This window comes from Gadus chalcogrammus, chromosome 9 (genome assembly GCF_026213295.1).
Source record: "Gadus chalcogrammus isolate NIFS_2021 chromosome 9, NIFS_Gcha_1.0, whole genome shotgun sequence".
Classification (NCBI taxonomy): Eukaryota; Metazoa; Chordata; class Actinopteri; order Gadiformes; family Gadidae; genus Gadus; species Gadus chalcogrammus.
In genome coordinates, this window is record NC_079420.1 from 17,810,648 (window position 1) to 17,829,901 (window position 19,254).

Sequence of the window (19,254 nt, forward strand, 5' to 3'; positions counted from 1 at the left end):
TAAAGTTGAAGGAGGGCTTTCTAACGAGTATCTGATAAATAGAGCAAAAAATAAGCAACATTTTTTATAGAGGCGTACAAGTGCACCTGATTAGAGCCTTGAAAATACGCATGTGAACTGCGGAGTAGACGAGAGCGAATATGCATTGAAAGCAATTATTTTATCGGGTGGTTAGCACTGGTTGGGACGAGCCGTTTTGTTGTGGTACCAACCTGGACCGGTGTGATGCTAGGCGGAGAGGAAAAGCTAGCTCCGGGTACCAATAGGGTTGCTTGAAATTGTCCTCTATTACAGATGACATTATTCTGCATTCAACAAAACATTGGCCCACGGTAAAGTGTCGTCTTAGTCCGGACATTTCTAGTATCAAGGTTAGCAAAATTATAGACTGCATCATCGGATTAAACCCCAAATGCGTTAAAAAGCAAAATAATGATTTTTTTTTGTGTAATTAGAAGACTATAAAGTAATTTGCATGTATTTTGTCTCCGCAAAAATGCTTTAAATACAAATCTCCTTTTTAGGAATATGAGATTTATCTTGGCTGTCCACTCTTCTAAACCATAGGTTTTTGGTTTAGTTCTGCAACGTTAATCAGAACGACAAATGGCTAATACAGCCAGAAAGAGATTTTTTTCTGTGTGCACTTCTTTTTCTGACGAAGAAGAGATAGCAAGTCTCTGTCAAAATGCCTGTGGTCCTGATGCCAACCCCCAAGAACAACAGCATCCTTATGAAGCCATGCTGTGGTAAGTTTCTCCCTGCTAATGTTCTGCCATTGGGGAGTTGTGACAATTTAGGAAATTACACATTTTCTGTTGCGTTTGGCAATATTAAGGACAATATTAATCCAAATCATAAGGCACAATTTGACTAAATGTAAACTAGCTGAATAAGGCATATGCTTATTTGTTATTTGTTCCATGGACAATATCCAGCCCTACTGCAATTGTAGCCGAGATATATTATTCAGTGGTAGTCTTCTTGAATTAATCAATTATTCTCCTTTATTCACTTGATCAATAATTGTATCATGTGTGCTGTGGCAATGAGCGTGGAAAGTGTTGTTTCTATTAACACATCCCACTGACGGTCTGTGGTTTTCTTATCTAGCTGCCATCGCCTCCACGACTCCCTGCTGAGCTCTGACAGCCGCTTCACAGCTTACAGAGGCATTCTCAACTGGATCATTATCCTCCTGGTGGCAATTTTGACGCATCCTTTCAATAATTACTCTTAATGACTTATGCAATTGATTTATTGATATAACATTAAGAAGATGAAGACTGGAACTTCTTTTCACTGTCCTTTTACCTTCCTAACAACTCCTTTTACCTTCCTCTGTAGGCTGTCTATATGCTTGATTGGCAATTATTGAGAATGATTGTATTGTAATTGCTTACCTAAATGTATTACTAGCTAGCTGGTAACACTTGGTACAGTGTTTACTCTGCCTGAATGGTGTCGTTCTCTCATAGTGGATTGAGCCCATCTTCCAGAGTCGTTTAAAAATGTTTGTCTCTGATTTACAGGTGTTGACTCATGCTCACTTGTTTCTGGAAAACTTTATACAGTGAGTACACACACACACACACACACACACACACACACACACACACACACACACACACACACACACACACACACACACACACACACACACACACACACACACACACACACACACACACAGTTGATTTTGTTGTTGAATGCACCAATTATTAGAATCAGATTTCAAATGTCAAAGGAAATGATCAGACATTTATGGGTAAACATTGCAATGCTCTCTCCACACTGCCAGATGGTCTATGCTTACTCTGAGCTTATCCTATCTAGCCGCTTGGTTCCTCTCTTTGGAAAATATGCACCTGACCTACATGTTCTCTATAGTATAGGCTAATATCAGCACTGAGGTGCTGGCTAGGGGATGGAATTCCAGTTGTTTGGTATCAAATACCTGTCTACATCAAGAGTCACTTTTCTTCCACCTCTGTCTACCATAGCTATGTCAGATGTTAGGAATCTGATAAGGCAAGGCTTGTTTAAAAGCTGATGTTAGACTGGTGACAAGGCTCATGCTACACTAGAAGTTCACAAAACGCTTAACACTCCCTACTGCATTTACAACAACACACTTAGCAGAAACACACACATACACACCTACACACTACACACACATACACCGTCACCGACACACAAACACACACACGCACAAAAAACGAACAAAATGTAAATACAGCTAAAAACTTTAATATTATTTTCCCTCTTATTTGTCAGACATGGGTTTTTGATAGACTTGAAGAAGATAATGGAACATCTGACCGAAAATAACCTCAACTGGCCGTCTTTGAACCTTATCCTGGGTGAGGCAGGTTGCTCAATCCAACACCAATCTCAGTTTTCTTGTCCTCCAAAGTGTTTCAATAAAAATGTTAACAAATGTTGTTAGCTCCACACAGATCCTCCAACTCATTTTGATTCATTGAAAAAATTGCGATGAATATATTATATCCAATGCTATTAAAAAACACATAGAAGCAGATGGATGCACCTGTGAGCTGTGAAATGGGTTTATTTTCAGTTTGGCCTCCTGGTACCTGAATTCTCTGATTCTCATTTTCCTATTTCTTCCAGCTGCCAACGTTTTTGCTGTAACAGCTTTGCTTCTGGAACATTCCCAAGAGAAGGTAACAACGCTTGTCTGGTTGTACAGCTATATTATTTGTATTTAGAGAACACATTTATTCATTCAATTCTATTTTTTCAGGGGAAATTGTCCTCTAGCCATGCTCATTGTTTACATCTAGCAAACCTCGGACTGCTTATGATGATCTCTGCTCTTCCAACTCTGCTTTACCCTACAATATCAACAGGTAAACATCATATTTTTATTTAAAGTGGTTCTTTTAACTAGTTTAGCCAAGCAACATATGTTAAATGAAATGTGAATCTTGTTATTGTCCTTATTAATCGTGACAATGCATCCTTTTTTCTTTTTATAAATGTGATGTATTTTGTGTCAACTTATGCTATTATTTATGTCCATGCTATATATGTGTTTTTTTGTTGATTTATCCACATATTCACGCTCTGTGTCTTTGCTACTTTCACAAGGTATTCACATGCCAATCAATAAATGCCCATGTGAGTTGTTGTTTTTTTGTCCACTAGGAGGTGCATTCTTCACTCTGTGGTCCTACACTGTGCTTGGCCTGAAGCTGTATTCGTACCACGAAACAAATCGATGGTACAGACAGGGTAATGTATTTAACACCTACAGTCTTCACTACTAGAGGCTCTGTTGAAACTTCATCATCTCTTCAACAATTTACATTTATTCACACAGAAGAAGAGAAGAATGAATCATGCTCGCCAAAATCAGCTGATGAACATCTTACTTTTAAAGGTGAAGCAGATTGCTTGCAACATGATACTTGATTAACAGCAGGGTCATAAAACTGAGCCAGAGAACCTTGTTCTCTACATCCAGGTAGAGCGAGAGCAAAATAATATATTTTCTGATAACCTTCTCTTGATCCATCAGACCTTTACTACTTTCTGTTGGCCCCAACTCTTTGCTACCAGAGGGAATTTCCCCGTAGTCCCAAGGTTCGCATGAGCAATCTGCTGCACAGGCTTCTGGAAATGGTGAGCCAGGCCCAGAACCACTACAGACGACTCTGTTTCTGCCAATTGTATACATTTTTAAATATACCATGGGAACAGAGTTGGATTTTCTCATATCCTTGATAAAATAAAATAAAGACACTGCTGGATCGATTATAATCATTTGCATCATGATTTCTACTCTGTGAATGCGGTTTGAATATATTCTCTCCTTGTTAAAATGGAATGGATAGCTATGTAATTTTTTGCATATGTCCCAATATCATCAGGTGATTCTCATTCAGATCATGGTTGGAATCGTACAGCAGGTAGGCTGTCTATATGCTTGATTGGCAATTATTGAGAATGATTGTATTGTATTTGCTTACTGGTAACACTGGGTACAGTGTTTACTCTGCCTCAGCTCTGCCTGAGTGCTGTTGTTCTCTTCTAGTGGATTGAGCCCATCTTCCAGCGGTCAGAAAATTCATTCTCCGTAAGTGATAACTTACCTTGTTATACTATAAACTTGCTGGTTATAGTATGTATTTCTTCATGACATCATATAATTTTAAATGAAATAACATCTCTTTTATCATGCATAGACCATGGACTTTACAATGAGAGTAGAGCACTTGGTTGGACTTGTGGTAAGTACTTGGTAGTGTTATATTTTTTTCAATTAGTTATTGTATGGTATATATGGAAGGGTTTTGGAATCGCGTATGTATTTATCAGCAATCAGTTTTTCAGTTTGAATAAATAAAAATTCTACTTTTATAATAATTAAGGTGGATGATGCATTATGGCTACACCCAAAAATGTGTGGTTTTAAAGGCCCCATGTTGGGAAAGCCACATCAGAAAAAGAATAAAATAAAAGTACCAAAACTGAAGAAAATACTGTGAGCATAAAATCCAAAATGCTGCCAGCAGTGACACACTAATTCCTCATCCAAACAGGCACCCACCCATTTCCTGTGGCTTCTGCTGTTCTTCTTGTGCCATTCCTACCTCAACCTGTGTGCCGAGGTCCTGCGCTTTGGGGACCGTCATTTTTATGGAGACTGGTGGTCAGTATGCATCCCCCTGGTGTACTGTTCCAGGATCTTTGTTAAGCATGTAAGGTAGCACGTTATCAAGGCTCAAGTGTCACGTGTACAGGAATGCTTCGTCTCTGATAACCCTCTGGAGGAACTGGAACATTCCCTTTCAGAAATGGGGCCACAGGTACACAGGAAACTAGGTTATTGTTTAACTAGCATTCAATTATATTTATTATAATAGGCATATTTTTTTGGGGATGTATTGAATATTGATTACAATGTTGTTTCTTCTTATGCATCAAGACATATGTACACACGGCTGGTGGAGGCAAATGTATGCCCCTGGCAAGCAGAGTTATTGGTCTTCCTGTTGTCTGCCGTTCTCTGTGAGGTACGTCCCTGCTTCTTCTGCTCCACACGCATAATTGACAGCATCCTGCTTATATTATTTTTCCATTGGGTATAAATATGCAACAGGAAACGGAATGAATAGATGAAGTGCCTTTCCTTTTTTTTTTTTTTTACAGTATGTGATTGCGCTACCTCTTCACAGCTGTCGAATGTGGATCTTTCTCACAATGGTATTTGAGGTGAGAGAGCAACATAGCTTTCTGTTTTTATATGAATGGTGGAAATGGATTTGCAAAGGCCATGAGAAAGGAACATTAAGCCTACGTCCCCAAAGAAAATATGATTGTGAATTTAAATTAATATTAAAATTACATTTTTTTAAATAATAATGACAAAGTGAGGTTTGTATGGTGAATATCTAGAATGTTTATGCAGCATAAGCCATTAATGCATTGTGTCCACTTCTAGCTTCTGGTCACTGTTTTCCTCGGACGATATTTCACGGGGAACTATGGCAATGGCCTGGTGTGGCTGTGTCTGCTGCTGGGACCTCCCCTGGCAGTGACCATGTACTTTCACGACCATTACTTGGCCTTCGTCATCACCACCAACAGCAGCTCTCCCCATCATCATCCTCAGTCAGGACAGTAACTACACCATCCTGACTGTAACCTGATTATCATGGGTCTCTGTCTGTGGATGGGCGGACCTGAAGTCTTCCTCTTTTTCATATATATATTTTTTTTTACCAAGTAACAGCAAGACTGAGCAACTTTTGCACCAATTATATAAGGGTGAAGGAATTAAGCAGCCATGAAGGCAATAAAGATGCGAAAAAGGTTAAACTGAACTGCGGGACAGGTTGTTTGTTTGAAAAATTGTATGCATGAGTAAAACATGGAAAATAAAGCTGCTGCTTTGTTTATTGTCATCTGATCGTATCGGGCGCTGTTTAATCATCTAACGAGTCTCATACATAATCATTAGGACATTTAAGAAATGTACTTCTGGTCATACAAGTTCAAACATGGAGGTGTTGAGCATGTTAACGTTGGTTATTTCATCATGTGTTGTACTGCCATAGTAATAACGTATTGCAAAGTATATTTATTTATTCTGTTTTTGATAATACATTATTGAGAACATTTCAATTTAATGAAAACGTCCCTGACAATCTAACTACAGTTTAATTAATAAAGTGGTTGTTTTGTCTGTGTTATGTTATTAAATTGTCTTTGTTATTGCCACAGACTTGTTTTATTATTTGATGTTATCCATGATCCATTGCGCCACAGATTACCCTGTATCACGTGGTATTGTCATTGAGGCGGAAATGAAAGTTAACTAGCGACATCAGCGGATCACAGCTAAAAAAGGTACGAGAAAAATAACATAGTCCTTGTTGTCAGTGCCAATATATGTCATATTTTCGCTTATGTAACCTACAATTGTTGACATGTTCATATTTCATGGCTATCGCTAGTGGTAGGTTTTATCATTGTCCTTTTGTCAGAGCCCCAGGAGGCAGCTGGCTAACGGCTAGCTGTATCTGTAGCATATAAGGTTAAATGCCTTGATCATCATCCATGTTTGTAATGAGCACGCAGGGAAGGTTATTTAAATATGGAGACAATAACAAAGAAGACGTATACTGAAATATTGAATAGATCTGGGAATCTGTTACGCACCTCTTATATTGCGCAAATGATGCTGGCAAGCCAGTGGGCTTGTTGACATAGGTTGTGTTTGGACGTGCCTTTTGTTTTGGTAGAGTCACTTAAAATATAGAGTTCACCGCAGTACGACAACCCTTTCAAAAGGGAACCATAATAATTTAACGATTTGTTCGCGTCTACTTGTGTGATTCGTGACTTCATTTTGAAGGGTATGACAATGATTCCAATGCAGTCTCCAAACATCTGTCCCAGTATGTTAAAGGCGTATCGATATGGTAGTGCTTGTATTCGCTAATGTAGGCATTCTGATTCCGTCTTCTTCAATGTCTAACAAGATCATCATCATTCAAGATCTGCCAATGTAAATGAATAAACTAGAGATTAACGTAGGTGATCGTTTATATTCATCCTATTGTATGCATTTTCATCTCTGCGATGTTTTCAATATTCTATAGACCGATTCTTATTTTTCTATGATGCCACATACAACTATTAAATGCTTTCTCATATTTTGTGTTTTTCATCTCAAGTTAACTGATTATATTGTGGCTCCTTTTGAAAAACTCCAACGCATTGCATGAGGTTGCCTATCTTTTCATTACATTTTTTAGGCCTACATATGCCAGCCTGTATGCAAGTCAGTACTTGGACAAATGCTAATCTATGTATCTGTGCATGTGCTTCTTGTATCTGTGCTGTTTTCAAGAGCTGTGATGCAATGGCAGCTGCCAGCGTGACCAGACCTGGCAGTGCCCAGACCACTGAGAAGTCTCAACTGACCTTGAAAGGTAACCATCCATCCTGTTCCTCTCAAGCCAAATAAAGATGCACTGCTTAAGAAACTTGGACAGCATCTTAATGCTGAGGACCAGAGGGGGCCGGGCTCTGTTATTTTTGGGGTAGATGATGGATGGGCGGGATGGTATAAGAAGTCAACAATCAGTGATAATATTCTCGACAAGCTGTAGAAAGTTATCGACATTCAAATCGGCCTTTTACCATTTTCTAGGGTAAACTGTAGCGAATGCAGAATGCTTCTATTCAGCTTGTTGATCCAGTTTCTATCATCCGCTGTGATCAAATGGTATCACCAGGTCATCGTCGAGGGTGTGTTGGCTTCCCGAATCTGCCTTTACTCTACCAATAAAAGCGGCATAAGATCAGCCCACAAGTGTTGTATTTCTTTGGAATGGAATGAATGAAAACCATCAGAGCCTGCTCTCATTGTATAAAGCAGTCCTCTTTAACACAAACATCAATGGACAATCAAGGTACCTCAGAGCCAGAAGAAAAGGATACTCATGCACAAAGCCTTAAAAAAGTTAGCAATATTTTTGATTCATCCGGGGAAGGCTCTGAAGAAGTGAAATACTGGTCCATATTCATACATTTCATGTCAATTTTATCATCTTCATTACTAGGTTTAAGAATATACATTAAATCAGGAGCATTTACTATGAGCATTACGACAATGCCTGAATCCCCAATAATCATCAACTGTCACAAACAAACACCATACTTGAATCCTTTCAAGTATGTCACTGTGCCTCACGTCATCACCAGCAAAACTTTAGAGAAGCAAGAAGGCTGTGAGGTGGGCAATATATACATGTTCTTCAGAGCAGGGAGGGTATTTTATCCTGTGAGAGTACATGGGAGGGTCACTACACGGATCTCAACAAGCTCAGGATTACCTAACCCTGTCCTTTATTTAGCCCATTTAGAGAATTACTCTGCTTTATTATCTGTTACTCTTTGTGAATTGTCAGATATTACTGGATTGTAGGGATTTCTTGTATTTTGCTGATGCCTTAAACAAAGAATGATGTTCTTAAACAATCCCTTAAGGAAAAATCAAGTTCCAACTGATATTTTTCTTATCTCAGCTAGGGGGCGATGTGACCCTTACCTGTTAACTCTTATTTCCCCAACATTGAAAGGGCTAAAACATCATGTGCTGTCAAAATATAATGTGAATATAAAGTCATCCAGTGGATCATTAGAGTCTGACTACACAGAGACTCTGAACAGGCAAACATGGACATATTTTAATGCATGTTTTACGTGCTCCTCGTTAAAATACTATTTCCCAAGCTACTGATAATAAAATGTCGTTTTATTGGACAAGATTCAATATTCCTTTATTATACCTGGTAATTAATCGTGTGTATGTATATATATATATATATATATATATATATATATATATAATGTGCATATGAACGGGTGTTGACTCTCTTCCCTTCCACAGTGGTCTCGGCCAAGCCGCAGTCCCCGAAGCTGCCCAGCCGCAGCTCGCGGCTCAGCTCCTTTGTGGAGGTGACCGCCGACGGCCTGTCCAGCGAGACCAAGAAGACAGGCAAACGCAGCGGACACCTGGAACTGCAGTGGAACGAGGACCTCACCCTGTAAGCAACCGTTGGAAAACATGGCAAAGCCGTGGACTTGTTTGTAATGTAATATAAATATTTGGTAAATACAGTTGTCAATATACATGATATAATATTTAATTATTATGTTCAGTATGATGTCGTCTTTATTTCAAATATCAGTCTGTATAATGTGAGAAAACGTATATATATTAAATATGAATTAGTAATAATAATGTGTTAACTGAAGTAGTGGTTTGGTGCGTTCCACAATCAAATATCAGAGAAATGGACCCTTTTCTCCCTGACTGGTGTTGGTTCTTTGCGCTTCGTAGCAACGTGACCCCTCAGAGTCGCCTCGACCTGAAGCTGTGGAGCTGTCACACCCTGAGGAAGGAGCTACTGGGCAGTGCCACCATAGACCTACTGGACACACTGCGCACCCACCATGGCAAAAGTAAGGCCCCACGCACACACTCTCACTCTCTGACGTTCAACCCCTTATCTTCAACCCTCAGGACTCGTATTTTCCCCCGATCATGGCTATTCTATGTTCCTTCTCTCCCTTTGTATTTGTTACGGTGTCAAGCAAGAAATGGCACTAGTTAACTCCTGGGGTTTGTTCTCCCAATAATTTTTTTCAAATTATTATATGATTATAAGAACCTTTTCAAATGCTTCATATCATTTTTTCATAACACGGTCAATTTTTTTTAACCAGGTTGTAAAGCATTTCCGACATGCATCATTGCACGCCGCTCCCCTGTAGCGAATATGTTCCAGATTACACCAGTTTACTGGTTGTTGGAGGAGTCAACAGTTATAAGGCGTTGTCTAGTTTTGAACGTGTTTTTAAGCAATAATCCAAAATAACTAGTCTGTCAACACATGATCATCAAGAACATCGTTGTTTTGATTTATCTATCGCTCCGGGACTGGGGCGAGAACGGCCTGGAGTATAGTGAACCCGATCTTATGAAATAGCCTTATTAGATAAATAACGAGATGTTTTTTAATACCATTAAATGAATTATGTACTTCAATGTATGGCTGGTTGAGATTCAGATCTCAGGATAAATTCCTTTTCTCAGAATTGTTTTTTTATTTAACCGACTATCATTTCTGTTGCCGCCTAGCAATTGCAGCAACGCTAGTCGGCTATCTGACTTATGCAGAACATCCCTATGAACTACCTTTTCACCTGACCCCTCCCGATTTTATGTTTACTGCTGTTCAGGGATTGGCTTGTTGTTAGGCTGTTTGAGTGACATATTGGTCAAAGTTTACCAGAAATTGTTCTTGATTTGTTTATAAACCAACCAACACTTTATTTGTGTACCAGGCCTCTGCTTACAGCCTGTGATTCTTTAATGCCACCTAATGAAAAGCTTTCTTGGGGCCTGAAAGTCACACAGACATCCCACAGTGGCATGGTTACATCCAGGAGCTGTACACAGCGCCGTGTGTGGGGCTTTTCTGGGCGGTTGTAAATAGACTTGTTTCTGGCTGAAAAAAAGCTGCTACTTCTTTTTTTTGTGGCTTTTAAATGTGGAGCGTTCCTTATGTATAAGTATGTGAGGAAGGATCTGAGCATAGGGACTGCTGATTCTTATTAGGCTGCATTAACACTTTTGATTAATTGGTTATTGAAAATGGATTGGTTATTAAAATAAACTAAACGAAGGACAGCTGATGTCTTGCTCTTTTATTGGGTGATTATTGGCTTACTTTATACGAGCATTTGAATTTGAATTTAGATTGCTGCAAGTTATGGCTAATGACGTTATGGTTTACACTTTTTAAATGTTTGGTATTATTGATTGTTGAATAAGTTGTTTGAATGAAAACTCTCCAAAATCCCTGCAGTTTATATATTGCACTTACTACGTGTGTGTGTGTGTGTGTGTGTGTGTGTGTGTGTGTGTGTGTGTGTGTGTGTGTGTGTGTGTGTGTGTGTGTGTGTGTGTGTGTGTGTGTGTGTGTGTGTGTGTGTGTGTGTGTGTGTGTGTCTCTCTCTCTCTCTCCCTTGTCACTGTTTCGTGCCCCCCCCCTTCCAGTGGAGAATGTGCAGCTGAGTCTGGTGCTGCAGACGGAGAACAAAGGCTCAGTTGTAGCAGGAGGCGAGCTCACCGTGTGTCTGGACGGCCTGGTTGTTGATCTGGGCTCCCTGCCCAATGGCAGCATGGCAACAGACAGTGAGTCCCGCCTTTTTTTTTACTGAACACGCGCACACACACACGGGTATCTGTACACTCACGCATAAACGAAAACACACGCATATATATACGTGCACATATAGAAGCTATATTCAAAGGCATGTTCACAGAGACACAGGTAAAGACTTGTGCTGCGGTAAAGCACAGAGGATATTCAGAAACAGAAAAGGTAATAAATTCCCTTCACAGCCAAGGCGGAGACTAATTGCATGAAACACTCTCAAACTGGGACACACACACACACACACACACACACACACACACACACACACACACACACACACACACACACACACACACACACACACACACACACACACACACACACACACACACACACACACACACACACACACACATCTTCACTCAGTCTACAGCGAAAACCAAGACACTTTTATCAAGACGAATAAGGCTGCCTACGAAGCCGTGTCGCCTTCCCTCTCGTCCCTGGCCTCTCTTCAATGTCTCCACCATACTGTATCTGATGTAACCGGCGCTGAGCCACTCACACCGACCAGAGAGCCCAGCGAGCACATTTTTATCGTGGATGTCCATGTAGGCCCTCACTCTGTACCCAGTGAGCGCACTGGGACTCCCCTGCCCTCCCACCCGGCCCCTCCACTCCCTCGGGTCTGTAGAGTTCCTCCCCCGGATCCCGAGCGGCCCCGTGCCCGTGTCGGAGAGGTTTGTGCCGAGGGGCCTCAAAACGAGTCGCCGCCGGCTTCGGGCGCACCTCGTGTCGCTTAGGGTGCTTCACCGTGGCGTCAGAATTCCCACTGTTGTGTTAACAAACCGAAACACCACCCGCCGACAACGCTACCTAGCCTCCTCGAATTAAAGAAATAAAAAAATAACACACAGTCAGCCACAGTCTGACTTCCCCGCAGTGATACTGGCCATTGTGTTTACTTTTGGTTTTCCGACATTAGTTTTCGTTACCGTAACTTTGCCTCTAGATGCACGGCAGTCTTCCAAAGCAGTAATTACATACTAACCCGAGGGGTCAACTAAACATGGGTTCAATCAGCGCCCCCCTACTCTCTCTCTCCCTCCCTCCCTCTGCCTCTCTCTCTCTCCCTCCCAATGGGTCTGAGCCCTACTCCTGACTGTAAACCGCTCTCCCATGGCAGCCCACGGGAACATGGACAAACTCCTGAGTCAGACCGCGTCCTCTGGCCGGCTTTTATGGACCCCGGAGTCCCGAACCCCTCCGGGGTCCCAGCATCTCCGCTCCGGTGTGCGTCAGCCCTGCACACGGCCACACACAAACACGCACACACGTGCACACACAGAGGCTTGTCATGCAGACCACGGTTCACAGAGGCCAGAGTGTGTTCTGGTGGATAAACACACGCGATACGTTGGTCAGTGTGGGGACACACACATTGCTGCATAAATGTGTGTCTTTGTTCATGTTGAGTATATGTCGACAGCGGTAAAGGTGTGTGTGGGTGTGTGCGGGTGGTTATGACAGAGAAGGCTTATATTGCTCTAATAGAACTGCGTCTAAGTTGAATGGGTTGGGTACAGAGATGCTGCATATACCCCATACTTCAGAATATAATTGCAATGACCTGCAAAGATGTTTCGGAATCTCCAGGATTTTAACAAACTTCTTGCAAACTCTTAGAGCACTCAATATTTACCTCCTTCTTGATATTGATTCACATTCAATATAGCTGAGGAAACAAACAAATTAATTATCCGCGGGCTTTAATGTAGTCATAAGCTATTGCAACACACATACGGTGATGTGTGTTTCATTTGCATGCCTGTAAGTATGTGAGTATGTGTCTCTATGTTTCTGCGTGTACGTTGCAGTGTTTTGTACGTGTGAGTCATAGGTCTAGTCTAGCTTATGGGAAGGAGTTTGCTCACTGACTCCCAAATATAGACATGCGATGACGGAAGACGTTTGTGAGAGCTTTTGTGTAATTTGGTTCTTACAATGGCACCATTGGGTTTCATTGCCTTCAGCTCGCCAGTACAATCAGTTCCCTGTGAGGCTGAGGCAGGGGAGGGGGGTTGTAACAGTAACTACTGGCATGGAAGAGCGGCTGCTCTTCAGGAAGCTGTATGAACCAAGCTGGGAGGAGGGGGGGGGGGTCGCAAGGTTAACCTCTGAGCTCTGTTTTGCCAAAGGGGGGGGGGGGGGGGGGGGTGTGCATTATGGTCTTGTACGTGGACACTCATCTATTGCTTGATTCTCGCCCAGACACATGTGCTTGTGTTTTACATTTCAAAGTGTGTGTGTGTTGGGAGGTAGCTGTATGAATTGGATAAAGGTTGGAGTGTTTTTTTTTCCCCTGCCCCGTTGCTGTTAAGGCCCTCTGTTCACGCACTAAATGCACCTCTGTTAGTTTGGAGGTTGCACTCATTTCCCCCTGGCACACAAACACACACACACACACACACACGCACACGCGCGCATACACATACACACACTATAAACCAACCTTTGGGAGGAAAGGTGGAGAAACCCAGGAGCTGAGGTTGGGGAGTGTGGACAAACACATCTTGTACATGTTAGACACACAAACAAGCACACGCAGTCAATGTGAACTCAAAAACCTTATGCATACACCCTTTTCCTTATTTACACAAATGCACACACGTAGCCACACTCAAAGACCCAGTACTGCCAAACATATACTGTAGGTCCTAATCCTATATTGATGCTACTCTGTGTACACGCACAGCAATACTATTGCCTTTTTCGCCTGTTGAAACCATTGGATTGGAAACTGATCTTCGGAAAATTGAAAAAAACTAAACAAAACGGTATCCTGTTTCTATCATTATGCCGCCCTTATTTCTACATATACAGATGTATTGTGAAGGCTCATATTCATCGCTGTTGCTGTTCGTACTCCTGGTGGTATTAGAAAAGAGAGCTTGTGCACGAATGACAACTGAACACACTCCAGCTGAACTGGTGTGTGGAAGGTGCTCGAAACCCTTTGTACAACAAAACTAAAGATTCCCGTATGCGAACAAAATATAAAAACATTCTGCTTTGATGTAGCATAACTTCATTACACAAACAAATGCTTAGATTCACACCGTTCCTCTACGTGACACACAGGCATGTAGAGACTGCGCTGCATTGAGGGGTGTGGGGCGGGATGGGTTGGGGGGGGGGGCTATGACACCATGATTTCTCCTCTATGGTGTGGTTAATTTTTTTGTGTCCACTGGAGCAACTTACAAGTAGCTCTTTCATAGCGCAGAAAAAGGTGTGTGTGTGTGTGTGTGTGTGTGTGTGTGTGTGTGTGTGTGTGTGTGTGTGTGTGTGTGTGTGTGTGTGTGTGTGTGTGTGTGTGTGTGTGTGTGTGTGTGTGTGTGTGTGTGTGTGTGTGTGTGTTTGTGTCAGAAATGAGGGGGAACATTTGCCTTCCATATGATATTTGTGCAAACAGCAAAGCCCTTTTCAGGATGCCATGTTCCAGGTGTGAATGTTGGACACACACAAGCACACCTTCGAAAGACACAAACACACACACACACACACACACACACACACACACACTGCACATCTTTCACTCCTATTTATGCGTATTGGAGTGCGAGGGAATTTGTGAGTGATAATGAAAGTATGCTATAGCATATAGGTTTCAGACGCGGTCTGGAGCAAGCGGACAGTCACACACATTCCCTCACACTCATCGACCGCATACTGTAAGACGAACAGAAACATACACATACACGCAGCAATAGACACCCAGGCACTCAGACATTTTCGTACACACATCCCCCGAAACTCACTTAAACACACGCACCCCTATATTCCTACTCAAACACAGGCGTATATACAGCCGTATACACACACAGCCACAGCACTGGCCATATGCTATTTACAGGGATGAATGGTCTCTATTAAACCACCGGCTTTACTTTCATTGCCTCATGGATTTTGAGTCTATACAGTATGGGTTCCATTATTAACAGTTTTACGGCTTTAAAAAATAATAGGACCATCAAGTCACTGCGTCACTACAGACTATTTTCTCTTCGCGCCGTCTCTGAGCTCTGTGTAGGACTTTATTAATTTCAGTGCAGATCTTGTTCCCAGCCTCAGCACCCAAGCCCCCCCCCCTCCCCACCACCATAGGAAACTGGTTTGCAGTGTTTCCCATAGAGCAGGGTTCATCGGAAAACATTAGGTTTCATTATTTGTGAGAAGTTTAATTTTGGCTCTCCTGAGTTGGTTAAGTGGCCCTGATTAAGATGAAAGCGTGATATACATGGTGTATCACTTGCCAGGCCAGCGTTGGACTCTACTAGATCTTTTTGTTACTAGAACCAATCGGTTGTATGGCGAACGACTTCAACCAGCCACAATTAAAGCCAAATAAACAAATAAACCACCAATTGTAATAAGCTGTGTTTGGTTCCGTCTCCATGGTTTCTGCACAGTGCTATTATGGCTAGCCCTTTTAAAATAGCTGTGTGCTGATAACCCTGTGGTGAAATCATTCCTGCTGCTTTCGTGTGCCTCTGCAGAGATGCTGCAGTCAGACAGACCCGGCCTGAGGAGAACCCAAAGTGAAGAGACTCCCGCCGCAGCCGTACCCCGCAGCAGGTAACGCACGCACAAACCACACATTATAATGTTGCATTCAATTTGTATTCAAATGAACTTTTTTTTCTTTTGTCAAAATTCAGCAGAACTTTTGGTCCGTTCATACACACACACACACACACACACACACACACACACACACACACACACACACACACACACACACACACACACACACACACACCCGCCATGGTAGCCCGCCATGACAGCAGCATAATGATACATGCAGATAGTTTTCATTTAGCACTTCACTGGGGGGGAGGGTTGAACAGAGGCCAGGAGGAACTAACTGGGCCTGTGGAAGCTTTTGTCAGCTCAATGGCCTTTTAAGTGCCATATGTTTATGATCATTGTGTGTGTGCGTGTGCGTGCGTGCGCATGTATAGCCTTCCCCCTGTTTCTCAAGTGTCCCCTGCCTCCTTATTGTTGTTCATAAAACAGTTGACATTGACGCGCCCACAGCTCGGTAATGATAGCTCTCCGAGCCCCCTCAGTGGCATTCCACAGCCCTGGGGGGGAATGTCATGAAAATTGTGTTTTCATTGTAAAAATGTTCTTGTCTGAGAAGTAGGGTTATATTTAGCCTTCGGAAAGTATGAGTGTATTTTCAGTGGAGCTCAAGCTATATCTAACACACCATTGTATCCCGGCTCCATCCCTCACTCCCTCTTTTTATTTTGTCTCCTTTATGCGCAACGTTTTTCTTGGCAGCATTGACACCCATGCGTTCACATACGTTCAAAAATAATTCTCCCGCCATTCCGTTCCTTTAATGTCTCCCCCTCCTACAGAAGCAACCGGCTCTCAGCGGGGGGGTCCCAGGGCGGGTCCCCGGGGCCGGCCAGAGGGGGGTCCATGACCAACGGGGAGCTGGGCGAGGAGCCGGGCCCCGTCGCCGGGTCAACACCGTCCGGGCGGCCCCGCCCCTCCAAGGTGTCCCACGGCAGCCCTGGAGGCAGCACAGGTACTGAAGCCCCCCCCCCACCGTCCCCCGGTTACCTGGGTTCTGGGTGTGTAGAGTGGAACGACCAGGCTCAACTGGCCATAACACAGATAGGAGTCTGCGAATGATTAAATGATAATGTATGATATTTATTAGAAATAAGATAATGAGACATGAGAATGATACCATGGAATCGGTGTAATTAGTGGGGATGAGCGGATGGTGTGCTTTGAGGATTTGGTGTGTAAACACAACCTAGAGTTTAACAAGATAAACGCCATTTGACTGAGCCCCAGACAAGGCACAACAAAAACAAATTGAAAACCAAACCTGCCTGTGGGGGGAGAGAGCGGGAGGGGCTGATGTGGTCCACCTGAGGGAACCTGCAGGCCCAAGCTGCACAGGTGCACCACATCAGCTGACAGCCCTCTCAGCTCCTCCAACTGGCCCCCGGCACAGATAAGCAACCGGGAGAACCAGCAGACGGGTCGTCAGGTTTAACATGCCTGGACCACACGTTAAGTCTCCATGGTTGGAGGCCAAAATAAGTGCCGCCTTTTGTTTCACCTAAGAACTGAACCAGCTCCTTACAGCCACATTGTACTTCTTTATTTTAGTTAAATTCAAATTGAGGCATCGAGGAGAACCTCAATAAATGCAGCGCCCTCCTATGATCAGAAGGGGGATCTTAGAACGCCTTCTAATCCCCTCCCCTTTCTCCCCCTCTCTCCTCCCTCTCCTCCCCCCCTCTCTCCCCCTTCTCCCCCCCCTCCCCCTCTCTCCCCCCCTCTCCTCCCTCTCCTCCCCCCCTCTCTCCCCCCTTCTCCCCCCTCCCTCCCCCCCTCTCCCCCCAGCCAAAGCGGAGCTGACCGCCAACGGGCTGGAGAACGGCCGGGCCGGCCCCGCCTGCCACACCCCTCCCCCGGCCTCCCCGTCCGTCAGGTCGCCGGCCCCAGCCAGCGCGGCGGCCAGCGGGGGCAGCAGCAGCAGCAGCGGCAGCAGCCCCTCCCTGGCCCAGGAGGCCCCGATCCTCGCGCCCCCGACGGAGCCCGGGCCGGCCGGCGCCTCGGGCGCCGAGCTGCCCGCCGCCGCCGCCACGGAGCAGCTGGTCAGCGACTCTCTCCCGGCGGGGTAAGGCGCTCCGGGCTGGGGCGGCAGCGGTACTGTGGGGGTGGGGGTGGGGGGGTGTCTGCTGGCTGGGTGGGGCAGCTCGGGGTCATCAGGGGCAGTCTGGTGCGGAGCAGCTGGGTTTGATCAGCATGTTTTTTGGAGCGTGACCCGTGGTTGTTGTGTTTTTATAGGTATTCGTTTTTATTGATAACTGATTCTGATTCAAGTCTCTGCCTCCTTTTTGTCCCTCTCTTTTACTCTCTCTCTCTCTCTCTCTCTCTCTCTCTCTCTCTCTCTCTCTCTCTCTCTCTCTCTCTCTCTCTTCTCTCTTCTCTCTTCTCTCTTCTCTCTTCTCTCTTCTCTCTCTTCTCCTTCTTCTCTCTCTCTCTCTTGTCTCTCTCCAGCTGGGAGCAGAGAGTGCTGCCTCACGGCAGAGTTTACTACGTCGACCACAACACCAAAACCACCACCTGGGAAAGACCACTGCCCCCGGGGTATGCGACCATGTATCGATTCAGTTATTTAGCTTGTGTGTATACGTCTTCCGCCTGGCTCAAACATCCGCCTGGACTCTTGTTACTCTAACTGACCTACACAGGAACTAAAAACTGTGTGTATGGAAGTCTCATTGGGTCCCAACTCCAACTACTGTGTCTGTGATTAGCAAGGCTGATGTTATTCTGGTTGGGAAAGCCTAGGGGATATCTCGCTGCATCAATGACCACATTACCAACACGACCACAGCCAGCTCTTTTATGGCACACTTATTATTGATTTGTGTGTGCGGGCACACCGGACCATGTTAAAGAGAGTGAGGGGAGAGATGGCTTTTTTTTCGGGGGGGAAAAAAGCAGTCACACACAGACACGCATACGGCATGCACGCTCACACATACACACTCGACCCCCCCAGCCTATCTTAGTTTTTTTCCAGAGAGGGAAGGAGTGAATTGTGGGGCCCCCCCCGAGAACAAAGGCCCTTTCTTAGGCTCGTATGCGGCCCCTGCACAAGAACATACGTGGCCCTGCCAAACCCCCAGCCGCCCGCCTCCCCTGCCCCTTTCACGGGATCAATTAGCAACCTTGTGCTTAGCTAAGTGCTCCCTCTCTATACACACACACACACACACACACACAAACACACGCATACACAGACACACACGGACAAAGAAACACACACGGAACTGTTTAGCTAGGAGGGATGCTCCCCCCTCTCTAACTAATGGAAGCCATCCTGGGACGTGGCTGGTCAGCCCTTGTTGGGACATGGCTCCAGTCATGCTGGAAGGGTCTCTTAGCACTATATCAGAGGCCCCTGACGTTCCCGTCTGAGTCATCGATAGAATTGGCAGAAACC

General features: G+C 44.1%; 2 protein-coding genes across 4 annotated transcripts in view; both read left to right on the forward strand.

Moving 5' to 3' along the window:
• Positions 1–78: 78 nt before the first annotated feature.
• On the forward strand, positions 79–6,159 carry LOC130389183 (diacylglycerol O-acyltransferase 1-like). Of its 2 annotated transcripts, none has more exons than XM_056598859.1 (18): positions 79–371; positions 665–749; positions 1,114–1,201; positions 1,533–1,573; positions 2,278–2,363; positions 2,635–2,687; positions 2,768–2,873; positions 3,172–3,258; positions 3,347–3,406; positions 3,545–3,648; positions 3,897–3,935; positions 4,061–4,102; positions 4,212–4,256; positions 4,569–4,678; positions 4,770–4,835; positions 4,955–5,042; positions 5,179–5,241; positions 5,471–6,159. In XM_056598859.1, the coding sequence occupies exons 2-18, from the start codon at positions 742–744 to the stop codon at positions 5,651–5,653; spliced, it is 1,269 nt and encodes a 422-aa protein (XP_056454834.1). In that variant the 5' UTR covers positions 79–371; positions 665–741; the 3' UTR covers positions 5,654–6,159. The 2 variants fall into 2 exon arrangements, with proteins under 2 accessions (XP_056454834.1, XP_056454833.1); XM_056598858.1 differs by having other exon boundaries at positions 79–332; positions 568–749.
• Positions 6,160–6,294: 135 nt separating this feature from the next.
• wwp2 (WW domain containing E3 ubiquitin protein ligase 2) overlaps positions 6,295–19,254 on the forward strand; it is a 31,516-nt gene continuing 18,556 nt past the window's right edge. For both annotated transcript variants that reach the window (XM_056598354.1, XM_056598355.1), the window contains exons 1-9: positions 6,295–6,378; positions 7,385–7,466; positions 8,930–9,086; positions 9,383–9,504; positions 11,105–11,242; positions 15,767–15,845; positions 16,637–16,809; positions 17,643–17,919; positions 18,303–18,392. In XM_056598354.1, coding sequence (XP_056454329.1) covers positions 7,397–7,466; positions 8,930–9,086; positions 9,383–9,504; positions 11,105–11,242; positions 15,767–15,845; positions 16,637–16,809; positions 17,643–17,919; positions 18,303–18,392 — 1,106 coding nt within the window. In that variant the 5' untranslated portion in view covers positions 6,295–6,378; positions 7,385–7,396. The remainder of the gene's footprint in view (positions 6,379–7,384; positions 7,467–8,929; positions 9,087–9,382; positions 9,505–11,104; positions 11,243–15,766; positions 15,846–16,636; positions 16,810–17,642; positions 17,920–18,302; positions 18,393–19,254) is intronic.

What these genes read in the sequence shown, in the direction of transcription:
- LOC130389183 (XM_056598858.1), top strand. Translation starts at nt 607, where the DNA reads ATGGCTAATACAGCCAGAAAGAGATTTTTTTCTGTGTGCACTTCTTTT. An exon ending in GTCTTTGAACCTTATCCTGG is followed by an intron (nt 2,364 to 2,634) that starts GTGAGGCAGGTT and finishes TATTTCTTCCAG; the next exon opens with CTGCCAACGTTTTTGCTGTA. An exon ending in GGTCAGAAAATTCATTCTCC is followed by an intron (nt 4,103 to 4,211) that starts GTAAGTGATAAC and finishes TATCATGCATAG; the next exon opens with ACCATGGACTTTACAATGAG.